General features: G+C 37.9%; 1 protein-coding gene across 9 annotated transcripts in view; it reads left to right on the top strand.

The window, feature by feature from the left end:
* Positions 1–19,134, top strand: part of ADD1 (adducin 1) — a 62,297-nt gene extending 43,163 nt beyond the window's left edge. For 2 of the 9 annotated variants that reach the window (XM_065633523.1, XM_065633522.1), the window contains exons 11-17: positions 1,659–1,760; positions 3,603–3,692; positions 3,793–3,810; positions 4,563–4,655; positions 10,541–10,697; positions 12,682–12,777; positions 16,735–19,134. In XM_065633523.1, coding sequence (XP_065489595.1) covers positions 1,659–1,760; positions 3,603–3,692; positions 3,793–3,810; positions 4,563–4,655; positions 10,541–10,697; positions 12,682–12,777; positions 16,735–17,087 — 909 coding nt within the window. In that variant the 3' untranslated portion in view covers positions 17,088–19,134. Of the gene's footprint in view, positions 1–1,658; positions 1,761–3,602; positions 3,693–3,792; positions 3,811–4,562; positions 4,656–10,540; positions 10,698–12,681; positions 12,778–13,526; positions 13,562–16,734 lie in introns of those variants that run through there. The other 7 variants (XM_065633530.1, XM_065633527.1, XM_065633529.1 and 4 more) reach the window with 5 other exon arrangements.
* The last annotated feature ends 42 nt before the right edge of the window (positions 19,135–19,176 follow it).

Below are 19,176 nucleotides of genomic sequence, written 5' to 3'. Positions count from 1 at the left end.
CAGCGTTTTAGTAAAGTCAACTATAGTTTTGCCTTGATTGGAAGAAAGCTTAAAGCTATGCATGTTTGGAGCAGTTTGTGCTTTCAGCTTTGGCTCACCAAGTAGGTAGTATTTCATATTTGAAATTATCAGTGAAAGGTTGAAGTAAAATTCCTACTCAGAAACTAGTCTTGACTAATGATACACTGAAGCAATAGAAAATTTCATACAGTATGAGAGGTTTGTGTATTTACAGTTTTTAATGCTTGTTATTAACCTAAAGAAAAAGTAGCTTGTTATATTGAGGTTGTTTTTATATATGTTTTGACTAAAAATTATCTTTAATAAAAAGCTGGAGTAGTTTTTATCTGAGAAGATAATCATCAGTGAGTATTTCACAGCTCCATGTTCATTCCATTTTTTACTTTACAGTTGCAAAACATTTTAAAATTCTGTTGCTTTTTGAAGTTTGACAATTTCTGGCTATCTTATTGTTTCTTGAAGTTACTCAGGAAAAAACGCATAGCATTTGCTCTATAAACAGGTTTGCTTTACTGTTCGGTGCATGTTCTATGCAATATGATTGGAAACTAGGACACTGCATATAATAAACATTATCAAGATAGAGTTAGTTGTACATCAAATTAAACAGAGCTCCATACTAAATGCACTGATCAAATAAAGCAACCTTCTATGAAGAACCCATGAAGCGCTTAAAGTTTGTGTTTGGGATATTTTTGTAACCTCTTGAGCTATGAGTTATAAAATATTCGACATCACCAAACTGTTCCTGTAGGTTGCTGTGCTGATACAGCTATTTATTTGCGTAGAACTTAATTCTGGAACCAGAACATTTTGCTGAAGTAGCTTGTTTTAATGCAAAACTTTGGTGATGCCCACTCTTGCTTCACAGTACAAAATCATTCACTAAACCTGGTTAGTGACATCACATTGCTTTTCATACTTCTGTCATCTTATGCTTTAAGTTCGCTTTGATGTTTGTTGAGTATCGGAGGATTGAATCAATGATCTCTGTCTCTCTTGTGCTGTTTTGTAAAAACACCCAGTGCAGAAAATGAAAACGGCAGCAACAGGGTTTTAGAGCTTGGGTCTTAGATCTTGCCGTACTTCTGTTTGGGTAAGGTATAGTGTCCTTTTTAAACAAAAATGAGCTCATTGTGAAATTTCTGATAAAAATGTCCTTAAAAATAAGCAATTACATTGGAGTTCTCCTACTCCTGTATTAATATATCTCTTCATAAAGTGGTAGGTAGGCTGTTTTTAGAAACACAGAGCACTGCAGTTGTCAGTGTGATCAAGTGCACAGAAAAAACAGCTTAAAAACCTTTCAGTCTCCATAATCTCTGAACTGCACATAGCTGTAGTAACTGCATCGTTTTGGGTGGAAGTTATTTGCAACTTAACTGGCTCTCTAGTTTTTGTTGTTGTTACTAGCTTGACTTAATAGAATGATGCTGATATTTATAAATGTATCTGAAGGTACACTTTATATTACTGAGGAAGGAAGCAACTTGACTAGTCTTAGGAACGAATAGAAGAATACAATCATTGGTTCAGTTCTCTGCTCTGTATAATGCATGATCAACTGGTCTGTAAATTTGCTGCTCTGAGTGTCCATTACAGCAATTCTGACTGTTCAACTGTTCTTGATATTACAGTGGACTAAAGAGGATGGACATAGAACTGCCACCTCTGCTGTCCCTAACCTGTTTGTTCCACTCAACACCAATCCAAAGGAGGTCCAAGAAATGAGGAACAAGGTTCGTAATAACAGTAAAATAGCTTGCTGCTTTTTTTTTGTCATCAGTACAATTTGGTTGTGTACTTGTAATGAACTAACTTAGTTCGCTGTAGTGACATTTTTGGGGTTCAATAACGCAGCTCTGATATTCTCCTGCCCCTTCATAACTAGATACTGAAACAATTCCTGAATGTTCTGTAACTCATCTTGGAAAGAGATGGTATTACTGTCCACTGTGGGAAGGCTTTCATTGTCTTCTATTTTGTTACTGTCAGACCAGTTGCTGGATACTTCTGAAACAGCTGCTACTGAGTTTATAGTAGTAACTCTGTTCCCTGAGATCGTAGTTGTATGTTAGTGACCTGTTTTCCTGTTTTGGTTGCACCAGTTGAAATTGTGACCTAGACAAAGAAATCTGTGCATCTCTCTCCATATTATATTTTATGATATTATAATATGCTGTGATTGTTGCAGAATTTTTTTTGGCCTTTGGAGCTGCATGTTAATTTTTTTTAAAGTGACCTAGCAGTTACTTTTCCAGTCTTCGAATTTCAGATCTTCTTGTCATCAGTCAAATGCATTGAATGCATTGGGCTTTTTTTCACTTTTATTTCTTTTAAACTATGCACCACTATCTTGTTAATACTTAACTTGTTCTGGATTGTTTTGCTACTTCTAACCGATGGGCATATGGAACATGGAAGTTAGCGTTATGTCACAGGAAAGTCTGTGTGCAGGGGTACTAGCAGGAATACTGATTTGTGCTAAAATAACTTGTATAAGGTTGCCAGAGCTTTTGCTTTTCCTGACTCAGCACTGTAAAAATAATAGTCACTTGAAATGAGAAGTCTGGTGAAATTGCCAAGCTGTTCCTTAGTGTTTGAAGCACAAATATCACTGTATTTAAAACTTGCATGAGGCAACTAAGAGAAGTAAAACTTCCAACTTTTTACTTTCTTGATGACAAGAAGAGTAGTAAACTAGAAACAAGTACAGATGATGCGGAGTCTTCATACTTTCTGAAATACCAAGTATCAATAATACCTTATGGTTGTATACTTGTATGCATGATTTTTATATAAATTTAGTGTCGTTTTTAGTTGCAAAGTAGAGGTCTTTTTGGACGCATGCTTTTCTTCATTTATTTTGGAATAAGAACTAGAATATTTTAGAATTTTTGAGTCAGTTGTTATGAATTCTTTACCACTGTAGGATATCTAATTCGAATAGACATTAACTAGATTTAAATATCCAGTTTCTGTTCCCATCTTTTGTATGGAAAGAACTGGGAGGTATTTATGATGCAACAAAAGGGATGTATTTGAGTACTCTAGAATGTCAGTTTATGCATAGAAAAATATTTACATGTCGTTATGAGGATATGGTCATGACTAGATGCAAAAATTGAATGCTGTGCAGTGTTTTTATGGTAAGTTCTGTAGGAAGCTAATATTGTGATGCAATAGGTTAGTGACAGAAACCTGTAATTGACTGTTCAGGTACAATAGACTTACATAAATATGACCTCTGAGCTTCGCTCCTCACTTTTCTTCACAGATTGGAGTTGTCTGTTACCTCATCTGTAGAGTTTTACCATGAGCCGGTACTAAAAAGCAAAGGACAGTACCTGCTGTGGTACTTAAAGACTAAATTCTGAGGAATGTGAGGAAACAACTAGGCATATGCACAGATATCTTCAAGTGGTGTTTATAAGCACAGCTTTATTCGATGGGTAGTGCCATAGCAATCTACACTAGTTGCAGCCTGTTGGCAGGTTCACCCACCCCTCTTTCAAATATGAAAATGTGGTTACTGTTTCTCGATTGTTCCTGTGACTGTATGTTGCTGCTTTCTTTTGCAGATCCGAGAGCAAAATCTACAAGATATTAAAACTGCAGGCCCTCAATCACAGGTTCTTTCTGGGGTAGTTGTGGACAGGAGTCTTGTACAGGTGAGAGTATAAAATGCCTTAAACTGTTAGTTAAAGTTTATCTATGATACCCTCTGCTTTCACCTAATATATCACTGTAAAATTATTCTTTAATTGGCAGAGAGTAACTGTTTATAAGGTAAGTCTTAGAGGTAACACCATTGTCTTTGCGAGAGTGCTCAGGATCAGAAATTTAAGAGGCTTCAGCCATGTAGCCCAAGCATGTTTGTGGAGGATGCTTCTTGTTTGTTTTGTTTTAGTTGTTTTTTGTTTTTGTTTTTCCTGAATGTTTAATGCATGAAATCCAGAAAGCTTATTTATATGGGTTATATTCCTGTTCAAAGCTAGTTGGGCTTTGTGACAACTTTTTGTTTGTTTGTCTTCCAAGTTTATGTATCTTGAAGTATTAATACTGGGCACAGCAGGTTCACTATGCGGCAGTAGCGTTGTGTGTTAAGTATGTTTTCATCATGCTTCATTATATTGTATTTGAAGTGCAGTTTTTAAAAAAGCTCTTATACATCAATAAAACTTAAAAGGAGTATACCTGGATATACAAAAGACTTTATGAATCATAGCTCAAGATAAAGAATTAGAGCTATGCAGTTATACAGTATAGCTGAATGACTTTAAAGCTCTGTGTATCTGAGTGCTTTAAGTGCCCCAGATAATTATTTTCTGATATACTTTTAAAAGTTTGGCAAGTCTTATCATGACCATAGCATTGTTCATGTTGGCTGTCATATTGTATGCATGTCAACTCATTGTCATTTGCAATTTTATCTACCAGTTACTATTTCTTTGCATGTTTTTCACAAGCGTCATAATGCTTTGGTTGATGTTTTAAAGCCTGGGCTCGGTTTGCTCTGTTTACTCAATTTACTGTTGCAGGATGCTCCCCTCTCAGACTGTACGGAATCTATTGAAGGGCTCGATCTCACAGAGCAGGCCTTTAGTCCTGCTAAATCTCTGTCTGTTAGAAAGGTACTGCCCTGTCATACTGCTCTAAATACTGTTGTTCACCCTTCATTTTACCTCTTCCCTACCCTGACCTTTTCCCTCTGTTAGCTGATGATTTGGCTAGAAAAGAAAAAAAAATTAGATGGATCTCCAAATTATGTATATGCAACTATGCAAGCAGTTTTTTTATCCTATTAAAATATCATTTAAGGATTTTCATCTTTGTTTATAGAAGCTGGTGAGGAAACACTGTTGATATTAAGGTGCTGATTAGGTTCTGCATATAGTGGGTTTCTCTGCGCATGCTATTAGTACTGAATTATTCTAATTTGAGATCCATTTTGAGTTAGCCTAAACTCAACCTGATTTACATCAGTGTAATTCCGAATATATCCACATGTTCTGAGTGTCATGCTGACAAACCCTGTCAGCTTTTGATCCTACATCCCTAGACGTCTTATTTCCTTAAAACTTCCTGCATTATCCACAAGAGTTGCTGAGTAATGCCCTGCACTCCCAAGTTGATTGGCTTTCAAACATGTAATCATGCTTACATAATATACTTTAAATACAGAATAAATTCGAGAGATGTGTGTATGGTTGGGGTGGGCAGTCCCTTGAGGCTGAGTAAACAGAACAGTTTGCACATTGTGAACAACCTGTCCTTAGCTGTATTTCTCTCCCAGGTTTTGAAAGAGTTTCTTAAAGTGATCTAACGTGGAAGCACAGTGCGTAAATGAGCATCAGTGTATTTGCCGCTCCAGTGTATTATCCAAGATTCCGAAATCTTGATTTAGGTCATGCCTAATCTCTCATTATCAGAATAACTTTCCCATTTGAAAAAAAAAAAACAAAACAACCAAACCAAAGCAAAACCAACCTCCCAAGGAATAATTTGAATTACATCATTGCTGCAAATCTCCTGACTTTATAACACTTCCTAGTGTAATGAGCCAGTTTATATTACAGATAGTTGTATCATACTGAGAATTGGATAATGACTTTTTCAGATTACAATTTGTTTTCTCTGTACTCTTAAAGGAAAAATAATAAAATACTATTTCCAAATTTAAGATGAAAAATAAAACAAAGTCAAATTCTTCCAGGCAGTGCCTGCCTTTTATTTACTGCTTAATAATACTTTCAAACTGAAAAACAATTTTGATGATAGTCATCCATTATTTATCACAACACAGGCAGTTTCTTTCATCAGTGATGGGCAAAATATCTTTCAGTTTTGATTTTTGAACAATGGCATTATTCTGTAAAACTAGTCAAATATTTTACATGCATTTTTGTAGATGGCAAGGAGCCTACAAAAGATCTATTGGTTCTACAATTTTCATTAGGGTTTAGATGTCCAAATTATGTGTTTCTTTTTTGTGGTGTCATGAAAGTGCTTTCCTCTTGAAATACTGTGTAATATTAAATCACAATGTTAATTACAGTAGGAGTGGCCTATTTCATAATTTTATTATCTTAATATGGATTGTGACCTGAATGCTTCATAATTTTCTGTTGGGGGGAACCCAAAACAAACAAACCCACAGAAACCTCAACCAAACAATCAATAACAACAACAACAAAAGAGAAATTTTCTCAAAAGATTATGCCAAACATCAGTCGTGTATCGTGGAACAAAGGAAGTATAAGCAATTTTATGATGCCCACATAAAACTCACATGAAACTCTGAATGAAACTGTGAGGAGATCAAGGATTTACGGACTTTAAGGTACCAGAAAATTACAAGTTCTTAGTTGGCAAATTATTTGACACTTGATTACAATTAAAGTAAAAAGTTCCATCCGATTGCAGTAGCGCTTAAAACTTTTTGTTTTCAGTTAACATTGAGATTTATTTGAAATACTAATGCACATTATTTTGGATGAAAAAAAATCCTGTTTGTGTACAGTATGCATGTAACGCTTTGAGTGTCTGTGCCTCTGGCTGCAGCAGTGAATTCTCCACCTTGCCTTGTCACTTGCTTTGTCCGCGTTGGGAGAAGCCCTGGCCGCCTTGCAACACAAGCTCCTTGGGTATCATGTCATTTTTATTCGTGCTATAGACTTGATTAACTAAGCTTCTGCTGCAGGCTTGGCTGAATGAGAGGGAATGGTGGTTATTCTTACCAATGACCATTCAAAAAAAAAAATGACATGAATTTTCAAGAATTTTAAGTACAAGGGGAATTGCCCATTTCCTGTCTCTTCTTTTAGAATGGAAATTCTGGCTCTGTTCCTCATGACGAGCCTCCCAGTTCTGCCCCAGAGGTGGCACTGTGTTTTAATAGTGACTTCTACCTGAACAGTACTTTTAAGAATCTTGGTTTTTTGGATAAAGGCACTGCATTTCTGCCAGATTGCGTTAAGAGCAATTGTTAACTTTCGACAATTATTATGAACCTACTGTCTGATTAAGAGAAAAATTGGCATGTATAAGGTACCAGGTTTGTTCATACCTATCCCTGGGAACAAGATGAAGTGCTTGCCTGTTAAATGATGGTCACCTCACAGCAGTTTGGAATTTTTCTCCAAAAGCAAGATTTGGTGGACCAGTTGCGAAATGACTTGATAATCTAAAATTTCCTTGTACGATATGTGAGGTGAGAGTTTAGTATGAAGATATATTGCAGATCATTAGCTATAAATGACTTTGCCTTTGGATCTTTGTGGGGAGAGTATGCCCCTACAAAATTCTCAGGAGTGAAAATATATTCTGTTCATGAATGTAATATCTGTTATTTCTTACAGTGGAGAAAATGCTGTTGATATTCAGGTGCTCACACATGCAATCAAACTCCAAATAGTCATCAAAATAGTACTAGAATCGTCATCAAAATAGTACTAGAATCATCATCAAAATACTGCTGGTACCAGCATAATCCAGATGAAATCACTAGAACATTAGGTTTTTGCATGTCATCCTGTGTTGAAACAGACTGCCAATCTTTTATATGGGAGTTTATTCCCTCTCTACAGGCTCTGTAGTACTGGAAGCAACTCAGGCCCATTTGCTTGTTCAATTTATAGGAATCTCTGAATGGCATGGACAGGCTGATAGCTCTGCAAAGTCTTGTCTACTTTAGTGTCCCATTTAACAATCTCAAATATGTCCTGTACTGTCTCTTTAGTCCTTGATACTCATTTTCCTTCTGTCCCATGTTATGCTCTACATATCATGCTGTGTTACTCTCTTCATTTTGTCTTGTACATTTTTATTTGAGTTCTTGAAAGGCTGCCCTGTGGCCTATTCTGTGAAGTAATGCATCTCTGCTTCTTTGATTTGTACATGTTTTACAGTAATCACATTGCAGAATTTACTAACATACTACGATATTAGAATTTATTTTCACCATAGAATCAGCCTTATGGTCAGTCTTACCCTTACAGTTTTCATTAGTGGCCTTGGAACTGCTTCCATATTATTGATACTCAGGAAAACTGGATGTGTTAATCTGGAAGCAGCTTTTAGCAGATCAAAACTTTGCCTTTCTCGTCTCTCATGCAATTCTTCTGCTTTTGCAGTCCAAAATCACAAGTACTTTTTCTTTGTAATACATAATCCGCTTACGGTTGCGGCTGATCTTTTTCAGTCTTACTTCTCTTGGGTCAAAGACACCCAGCTAGTTCAAATACTGTTTATGTTGATTGTGGGTGTGGTTTTTTGTGTGTGTTTGGTTTTGCTTTGTTGTTTTTTAATTTAGTGAATGTGATAAGCTTGCCGTGCTGCTTTTATCCCCAGCAGTTAACAAAGGTACTCTCTTAAGGAAGGGAACACATAATGCCAGTGCACTACTTGTCATGCTGCAAACTGTGGGTCTTGCTGTTTGTCATCATTGAATCAATAGGCATTCAGTACGTTTTGTTTGATGTGAAAGCTGTTCTACCCGGTCATTTTGGATTTCACTTGCAGACAAGATTCAAAGATTCTGAAACATTCCAGGGATACCAGTGTGCACTGTGTGTCTTGTTCCTCTGTTGACTTTTGTAATCCTGGAAAACTCTAGGAACTCTGCCTGAGATCAGTGCCTGACAAGCCTCTGCTACTTACTGCCGAGTTTCAGTTAAAACTACATATTTAGTTTGAAGGGTGGGCAGAGGCAGAGAGGGAAATACAAAATTGCCATGGGCACCAATTTTATGCCATCATTAAAACTGGGACCTGTAGTTTTGGGAGTGTTTTACATTTGCTACAAAACAATTAGGATTTATACAAAGGTTGACGTTTTTGTAATTTTTTTAATGCATTATCCTGTAAGAACAGCCGTGGCAATCAGATTAGAGGTTTTCTGGTGCTCAGACAGCTGGTGCTTAATGGAAATAGCAGAAAGGCTTTTGACATTCCACTGACATTCTGCACCTGAGACAAGAGGTCCTCTTATTTTCTGCAGAAACAAAGGCAATCTGTAATGTTCTAGAGAAGTTTCTCTCCTGTGGTTCCTTTCAGGATCGTACAGTTGAGCCTTGTTAAGCTGTTGGCTCTTCAGTACTTCTGGCTGGTGTCTGCTTCCTGAAGAGCACTGTAGATTCTGACAACCAGCTGTTCTTGGATTGCTCTAGACCGGATTTCTGGAGATATCTCATGTGGCTTTCAGAAATGTCTGACTGCTCTTGTCCTCAGTCCATCTGGACATTATTGTCTGTCACCTTTTTAGTGCTGATAACTTGTCCGAAGCAGCTCTTAGCATCCAGAACAGTACTCTGTCTAATTTCATCTTCAGTTTTACAGTGAAGTTCTCACGCTTGCCCATCAAGTATGGATGTGGAATGGAATGTTTGTCTCTTTGTTCAGGTGCTATTTCTTTTTGAACTGTGCTAATACTTTCTTTTAAATATTGGTACAAATAACATTTCAATATGAAGATGATTTGGGCCAATTCATAAGCCACACTTATTTGGTAATGGAATTCAAGTACCTCTTTCCAACAATGAAGACAATTCAGGTATCACAATGACATGAGATGCAGCCACACATCAGTCATGTCCAGACGTGTGTCAGTAGAGTTCTGTATAGCCAGTGAAAAAAACAAATGCTTAAACAACCCACGTGAAAGATACAGCAGCTTTTCAGGCAAGCACCTTCATATCCGAGACAATGAAAAGCCAATGGCTTTAGTCTTTACTATATAGTTAGAGAAGAGAAACTAAACCCCTCACCATTAGAGAATCTGTGATGCAGCTGCTTTTGTCCATTGGAACTTAATGTACTTAGAATTGCTAATGGTTTAGTTTTATTTGTATAACTTTTTATGTGGCTTGTATGACAAACGTTAGCGATGTAAATATGCTAACTTGTATAAGATTACAATTAACCTTAGTTACGTATTGCTTGTTAATAAGCTGTTCGTCTGGTGTATCCAGAACATATACAAGATAGCTTTTTATGATAACATCTGTTAGATGTTATGTAGCAGCTACTAGAAATGGCTTTTCCCTTACTAAAAAACAAAGCAACAAACCCCAAACAAAAATACCTGTGAGCTGAGTGCTGTGAACTTGTACAGGTATTCTGTGCCCAGATTGCTGTGCAGTTGGGCCTGGTATCCTGTTTCTTTTGTGGGGAGAAAAAGAAACTTGATACTTCTGTGACTTCAGCTATAATTCAGCCAGACTGTTTGGCCGCTGTTTGATTGACTGCTTAATAGTGGATATTCCCTGGTGGAAACACTGATGTGTCTGTAAGAGTAATTGATGACACCTGTTTTCTCCTTTATGTTAACCTGCTGTAGATAAATATTATTTTTAAAAATCTTGTAATAGATTTTTTTTTTAATCTAAAAGAAAATAAATGTAGCGTTTTTTCAGATTACCTCTTTGGTTTGTTTTTGGTTGCTTTGTAGCTTTTGTACTTCTCAGGGTTCTGCAAGTTACTGCTCAATTGCAGATGTATCTTAATTTTCTTTTGTCAGGGAGAACTGGTGACTGCATCAAAGGCAATAATTGAGAAAGAATATCAACCCAAAGTCATAGTGAGCACAACAGGACCAAATCCCTTCAATAAACTCACTGATCGAGAACTGGAAGAGTATCGCAAAGAAGTAGAAAGAAAGCAGAAGGGACCAGAAGGTTGGTTTCTCTGTGTGTATTCTGTCTGCAATAGGCTGTAACAACAGCAAGTCTGTTACTAACTGGAAACTGGGTTACCTGCACAGGCCGTGGATAAATTAATCACCTTTTGTGTGTTTCAGTTTTGCCAGTGTGAATGAGAAATTTAAAAAGCATTTTGGAGATAGAATGTGTGATCTAAATGTTAATGGAGTGTCTGTAAAGTGCATAGATCTTTTTTTTAAAATTACCCTAGCAGACTAAGTGAGGTGTTTATTATGGTTGTTACTGCTGCTATTGGGAAGTTGAAAGCTTGAAACTTCAGTGAAAAAAAATTTTAGGTACTGCAAAGCATTGCAAATTGTTCTGCTTGGTTGCCTTTAGCTCTAGAGATAGTCTAGGCTGAGAGAATGGTGTTGCCTTTTAGCAGCAAAACTTCAGTTTTCTAACTCATTGAAAACTCTGGATGTGAGAAATCCATTGAATGGGGCAGTACAGAACAACATTTGATTGCTACTTGGAAATGGCACATCTTGGGGGCCTTCCCCCAAAACAGATTTTCTAAATTATCACAGAATTATGAGAGAATTGTGCTGTGAAGAGAGAGCATTGCTGCACATGCAGTGGTTATCCTGCTTTACAGCTGTAGAGGTTTAAGGGTTGATGCTTAATGACACTCATCTGTTTTCAGGTTTTGAATTTGAGTGACACAGGACCCAGAAGTGCCGTTTAGTTTGCAGTGTATGCTCCCTGCTTCTGCTCTTTGATAAGACAATGTAGGAGCCACTGCAGCTCGAGTGTTCAGTTAATCAAGTGTTGGACTGTGTGGGGTGGGATGCATCGCTGTTACGTCTGTGTAACTGCATACGTTTATTGTCTCAGTAACATTGCTACATCCTTCTTAGAATATATATCAAAATATGGAGAGACTGTGTTACCGAGACAGACACCAGCTGAGGAACAGAGTACATTGCTTAAAAATCAGACCATCAGTGAGCACAGTATGTCAGATAAAAAATCTCTGGATTTGAAAGGCAGATCAAAAACCTTTCAAGGAACAGATCTGAAGATTTTGCAGGATCGTGACGTATCACTGTCTAAATCTTTAGATGACACTCGGTTTGCTGCTGCGTGGGTTTCTTGTCAGACCACGCAGCAAGTCATCACACACTTTAACCGAGAAGAGCCAGAAGGGCAGAAGTCCTCCCATAAGGAATTTCATACTGCAGTGCTCAAAGCACTAAGGTCCGATCCTGAGCTTTTGGCTGAGGCCTCAGGTATTGCTCACATGGTACAGCTGTGCTTGCAATCTAAGGAACAACCTCTTTACCGCACCATTTGGAGATTCTGTCAGCTGCCTCTCGTCTGTGGGACTGATTGCGCTGCTAATTGGCTAGGTGAACTGGATGGAACACGTTTCAGTGTTCCTGACTGATGGTGTGCGCTCTGTTAATGTTCCCCGGTGCATCTAGGGCTGTTCAAACCTGGAAGCAAGGGGGACCCTCCTTACTAATAACAAATGTGCAAACCACTGTGAAATCTGTTTTGAATCATTTAATTACTGCATGTTTCTCTGATTATCTGTGCAGTCTTTTCTTCTGGGATGTGATTTTGTTTACTCCGAGTTTCAGCAACACAAAGCAAGCAAAAGAGTGTGTTATTTTCTGTAGGTCTGATAGCATTTCCCCCTCCCCCATATTTGTTTGGTTTTCACTGACAAGTTTTCTTTAGAACAGCTTGATAAATTCATAAACAATTACGTTATTCATGCCCTCTTATGAAGAAACAAAAACCCTCACCACAGAGCTCAACTGTGACTTCAACAGTTTGATTAATATCACTTAATTTTCTTTTGCTTGTTTTGGTATTATTTAATATCCTGGCACAATTTTGATTCAGAAAAATGTATTCGTATCTAGTGTGCATGGAGCAAAAAGACATTTGTTTTCTCACATGCTGAAATCTTTTGTCTGCCCTTTTAATTTCTCTTTGTCTGTGTCTGCAGAACCTTCAGAAGATGGCAGGCAACAGAAGGAGAGAAGTCCCCCTGATCACACCGCAGCGCGCACTCCTCCCAGTACGCCCATTAAAATAGAGGAAGGTACGTTCTTCTGATTTGGGGCCAGGGGAAACCAGTAACTGCATCATTAGTGACTGACGCATGAAAAAATATGAACTAGTGTCTAATAAAGGTAAATGATTTCTTGTATTTTGTTTTGATGCTACCTAAAATATATGACACTGAGCTATGAGTGTAATAGGAGTTACGTTTACAATAATAAAGAAGTGTGCATTAATATAAAGACAAATTTTCATCTCTTCAGAATTGCCTTGTCATCTCTTGGTGTTTCTCAACTGATTTACCCTTCTGTACATTTTCTGTGAGAAAGAATTGCTCTAATGAAATAGTGTCTGACGATGAACCAGACACCAATTTAGATGCTTTGGTAAATCTCCTTTGCTGATTGCACATTTCTTAAACATTATTGTACTTGGATTACACCTCAGTAAATATTTTTTCCAACTCAATTTGAATCTAACTATCATTATTTGCTCACCTTATGTAGTAGTTTTAACTAAAATGAGAGTAGGGCTGCTAAAGTCTACAGTTTCTTCAAAAAAAGGATAAAATAACAATCTTGAACAGGTGTAATCTAATTTTTGTCTTGTTTCCTTTACCTTGTACATTGGATATATCCCTTGTCTGTTAGTCTTCCATTCACTACTTCATCTCATTCTGTTTTCGATAAGAATGGTTGCAACCATTCTTTTAACTTAACACAATGGCTGTGATGAATGCATAGATTCTCTACTTGTGCTTTTTTCTTCTTGTGGCTGCGTTACAAACAGGAGATGGATATGCTAAAGAGTACCTGTTACCATAGTAAGTATCATTCCATACTCTGACCTGCTTATGTGCTTTGCTTCACTCTTGCGTCTTTGTTTACTAAGGGGTTTTTGTTGGGTTTGCTTTTTTTTTTTTTTTTTCAAAGCAAGCTTTTTCCGTTGAGACACTGATTTCTTTAGTTCTTGATTTCATGAAGTTCTAGGTAGTTACAGATCTTATGTTACATGCGCTCCCCCTCTGAAAGGACTGTGAGAGTGACATCATGTGTTTCCATATCCGTGTGTCCGATTCCTCAGTTTAAGAAGGAATAGTCTGAAGTTGTCGGTCAGATACAGCGGAAACAGGTCTGGGAGTTTCTGCCCCAACAGTTTGCTGCTGCCTACACTACCTGGACCTGGTAATGGAATGGAAGAAGGTTCCTAATCTATTCCAGTGCAAAAGTGTGACCGCTGGCGTGGATTTAAACTTCCCCAGCAGACTTGTGCACAGAAGTGGATATGGAACTGCTCCTACCTTAGATGTGTCGGCTGTAGGGAAATGCAAATTCCAGCCCAGGAATAGCAGCAAGTACTTGGTGGCAGCGACTTCTCCAGCTGTTCTGGCTGCATCTGCAGGGCCACAACAGATTATACTTTAAAGTAATAAGGACGTTTGGCCCCCTCTGTTTGTATGTCCTGTTATATCCGAAGGTCAGTGTGTTTGTCACAGATACGAAAGTCAAATGACATCGTAGACAGCTGTGGTGGTACTAATAAAGTTCTAAAACCTGAAAATTCTTTTAAACTGGCAGTTGTGTTCCACAAATTCTTCTAGTTGTATAAGTTTTGCAAGACAAACATACAGAGCTTATTTTAGAAAGTAACTGGAAGTTCACACCATGACAACTTGGGCTGGCAGAAGTTGTGTTGAATGACAGTGTTCTCCGTAATCCAGCCGCTTCTCAACCTTTTTTCCTCATATTATTGCTGTTTAAGTGTAGCAGAAGTCAGAAACATGTTTTGTGTTAAGTCAGCTATAGCCCAGTTTGTATGTTTGTCCACATGTTTGTGTTGGGAAAAAAAAACATAAACCTTTATTTTCATAAATAATATGAATTGTAAACACACAGTAGTATTAATGTTACTTATCCAAATTCTCATGCCACAGTATATATAAAGGGAGGGCATGGCTGTAGACATGGTTATTCTAAAAAACTTAAGAAATGTTGAGGTATTGCTGAGTTCTTAAACAGTAAATAGGTTTGGCAGCAAGATATATTTTTAAACCTTTCTGGTTACGTTACTGAAATCCATCACGTAGAATAGCAGGGGGTTTACATATTGTATGCTTTCTTTATCAAATGTAGAATTTGTACAGCTCCGTAATTCTAGTAAAACACTGCCCTTAGTGAGCTAAATAAACAGATATTTGTTTGATTCCAGCTTCATGTTAATTGGTTTAGTAAAGATGATGGTCATTCGACAGACTGGGAAGGATAACAGTCCTGGCTTAGTGAGTTATAAATCTGTTGGCATTTGTCCAGTGCTTAGGCCAACTGGCAAATGCTTTTGGAAAGCCTGTAGCTTCTTATTCTTTAAGATTTCTAATCCCTTTTAAAAAACTTTGTTTAAAACCTTCTTTTACACTTCTTTAAAGAGATAAAATAAAACCGACAATCTAATACAGCGCCTATTCTAAAGATGGGGCCAGCTAATGCTTTGAGGTAATTCTTGAAAAGCCCAATGGAACCCAAAAAGTGTGTCATGGTAGTGAAGAATTGTAGGCGTGTCACATATGTATTAATACATGGGTTAAAATACAGCTTGAGGAGGCAGCTTGTAATGTACATAATCGCTTTCTCTTTTTTCCTGTTTTAAATCCTGCCTGCATTATAACTTTAAAACTGCTAACTTGTGCATTCTGAGTGTTTGGCACTGAATACTAGCGTGCTTTGTTTATTTAACGTATTAGAAGTTCATGATGCTCTAGATAAAACGTGCTGGTTTTCTAGCAGGAATTCACAAAACAGAGTCCTCTACAATATGTTAGAGGATTATTAATCCTATCTGGCAGAAATAAAAAGAATACTCATTGTCATTTCCATAGGAAAAATGGGAAAGGATCAAGTATTTTCTGTAGATTCTTGTGAAAGTCTTCGGTCTTTTCAAAGTAAAACGAATAAGATTTTTTTAAAGGGGAAAAAATAGTTGCCTTTCTTTTGTGCCTTACCATGTGTATGGCCTGGATTTTGCTCTAAATTCCTCCTTACGTAACATCAGTGGGGATATATTTGACACAACCGATGAGATACCTCTCAGCTCCAGTGCAGTGGTGGAGATCACAGGGAACTTTAAAAAGTGCTCGTTATATATTCACAAAGAGGAGCTTGAAATGGAACCTCTCTAAAGCGTAGTGGTGAAGCAGGAAAATGTTATAATACAATTGAAGGAGTACTAGTAACGTTCACCTTTGGACAGTTATCATGAGATTTTTGATGTTCCTTTATACACGGGTGAGTTTTGTTGTTAGACGTCATATAACATTAAAAAACAAAAGCTGTATCGCATAACCTGCCGAGCTCATTTAATTTGATAAACTGTATGGATTTTACTTATAGGAATCCATAATATATACTCATATCTTGCAAAAGAAGTGAAGCCTTTGTGATAGGAAATGGTATTCTGAAGCAACATCTGTTAGATCTCATGGAAGAATATTACAAAAATCCAAGCATTGTGATAAAAATTGGCAAGCCAACTGTTTAGAAATTTATGGGTCTGCATGTATCAGATCACTGCAAAACAGCAATTGGTTTTATCCCTCTGAAAGAAAAATACTCAAGATGTGGAGTTTCATTACACTCTCTTGAATGCCAATGAAAACTGTAGGTTTAATTCCTGCTTATGGACTCAAATCTCATGTCGCTTGCAAATGCCGTACATAAAACATGAGAGAAGTCTGAGCAGTTACTTTCTTGCTGGTTTACACCCTCATGATGGAATTCAGCTTTATCTCTTCTGTGGTAAGAAGCTTAAAAACAAACAAAACTTTTGAATATCTTATTTCTGTCTCTGTGCCCAAAGCTAAAGGATAAGCAACCTATTACAAAGGCTTTTATGCAAAGTAAATATATCAGCTTTTTTTATAGAGAGCGCTCACCATCAACTTGCTTGGCTTTCTCTGTTCTGGGGACGCTCACGTAAGCTCTGTCGTTGTCTGTCCATCCACTAGAGAGGCAGCAGGACCAGACGTACAAAGATGACAGTGATGCTGCAACTTTCAAGCAAACCCTCCCAGATCTCACCCCTGATGAGCCTTCAGAAGCACTCGGCTTCCCTCCCTTAGGAAAGGAGGAAGGGAGATGCGATGAAGATGTGCCCAAAAGCCAAACGGAATCACCTGCAGTGGAAAACAAGGAACCCCAACCTCAACCCACTGAGGAACCCGTGACACCCACAGCCGAGGAGGGGCCGGCTGCCGATGCAGGTAGTGATGAATCTCCAGGGAAGTCCCCATCCAAAAAGAAAAAGAAGTTCCGCACTCCTTCCTTCCTGAAGAAGAGCAAAAAGAAGAGTGACTCCTAAAGGCCAAACACACTGCAGAAACACTGTCATATTTTAAAATCCATTAACCACTAGAATGTACCAGATCGTACTGAGTGTTTTGTCTTATTATGTAAATGAATGCAACAAGTAATCCAACCAGCCCCTCAAGTTACAGCTTATTAAGGTTAGAACCAGAAACTTATGTCCAAAAAGGTGCTAATCCTGTGTTTTCAGCAGCTACCATGGATCTGATCCCTAATTTGTAATCAGATGTAAATGACTTCCCTGTGGAAGGCACTGAATCGCTATTTTTAACTTAAAGCCCGCACTGCTTATAAAAGAAGAAGAAAAAAAAAATTCACAGTTAAAAGTAAAACACACATTGCTTACCAGAAAGAAGTGTTCTTTTCCAATATTCTGTTCCAAGACACAAGGAAGTTCCTTCTTAAATATTGACTTTCAGAGAGGATGCTTTTGCAGTGGTGTTTTCAAGGGGGATGTGTTCTTGAACTGACATGTAAACTTCTGCCAGCTTGTGCTTACAGGTGATGTTTTAGGCAAGCTCAGAGGCTTCTCCATCCCTTCCTTTTTCTCCCCTCCGGCTATTGTAACAAAATGAAGGTGTTTTTCACTTTGTTTTATTTTACAACTGGCACTTGGAATCATCTTTGATGTCTAGGACTGAAATAACTGTGGTGTGTTCCGCTCATGTTGTGTGTTGAAAGGGCCCAATCTTCCTTTTTTTTTTTTTTTTCCTAGTGCACACAGTTCAAGGGAAATTTGTGTTTCAATCTTGCCTGCCTAAGAACCAGTCATATGGTAATTTGGCTGTTAGAAAAGGTTAAAAAGTAACTGTATTACAAGTATTTCAGAAGTTTTTTCAGCTGGTGGTGGGAAGCAGTTGTGGTTTGGGCCTTAGCACAGGGTTTATTCACCCTCTTAAAAAATCCCTTGGGTGCATGTGCAAACTTGCTGCATATAAACCCTATTTGCAGCCTTTTGTGTTTGTTCCTTCCCATGATAAAAATGTAAATGCGTTACACTGAATACTTAACCTTTTTTAATATTATTTTCACTTACAAAGACTGGCATTTAATATATTTTGTTGTTGTTGCCAGCAGTGAAGTACAGAAATCCCAAGTAACCTTAAAGGTGTATTTTCACAGTTTGCTATAAATGTTTGTTTAATATGTAGCATGGTAAAGAAAATCACTTTCACCACTGAATTCACTATTTTCCAGGTATTGCCATGCTTCTGTCTATCACTAATCATAGTTTAAGATCAGCTAGGTGAAGCTTGCAGGAATTCTCCAGAAACTGTGCGTGGTGAGCTAAGCTGAGAGCGGGGAGCTGGGTAACCATTTCTGGTGTTAACAGCAGGAAACAGTGACACCCCCGTGCGGGAAAGGGAAACACTGGCTCACAGTGAGTGCCTGTAACAAACCAGAACGTGGATGTAACCTTTTTAGGACAATATTAAACATTGCAGTTGGTAAAATAGCAGAAAACTAATAATGCCTTACAAGTCACGCAGCAGAAAGCACCCGAGGAGAGGTGGGTTGTGCGGCTGGAGGCAGCTGTGGATGAGCAGAGCCTATGTTAGGCCGGGGCGGGAGGAGCAGAACTTAAGGCTCCAGCCGAGAGAAGGTTTGGAGGTTGTCGCTGGCAGCGGGGGGCAGTGGGAGGCGGCTGTGCGGCAGCCAGCCCTGGGCAGCCGTGTCCCGCCGGGGCTGCGTGGCACGAGTGGCTTTCAGCTTGTACTTTACCTTGTATGTCCTCTGCGCACTAGGCAGCGTACAGTACTTCTTTTGCTAAATTGTGTTTTATTGCAGGGTCGTAATTAAATGACTAATTGCTCTATGTTTCAGTTCTTTAATGGAGTCCCTCCATTTATCTTGACCACATATGCAATGACTCTTAATTTCTAATTTTGTAGTTTGTTCTTTTAATTCTTTGTATTACAATATGAAATGTAGTCATGTATGGTATGGTTACACACTTTGGGGCAGAAAAAAGTCCTGTATTTTTCTTTCTTTCTTGTATCATTAAGTTCTACTCACAAATAAAACTCTTAAAAAAAAATAAAAATAGTATTTTCCTGTTCTGCTTTCAAACCTTGTACTGTTTT

This window comes from Caloenas nicobarica, chromosome 4 (assembly GCF_036013445.1).
Source record: "Caloenas nicobarica isolate bCalNic1 chromosome 4, bCalNic1.hap1, whole genome shotgun sequence".
In the NCBI taxonomy this organism is placed as follows: domain Eukaryota; kingdom Metazoa; phylum Chordata; class Aves; order Columbiformes; family Columbidae; genus Caloenas; species Caloenas nicobarica.
Note: the sequence above shows the minus strand (reverse complement) of the source record. Positions and strands in the feature narration are given on the sequence as shown.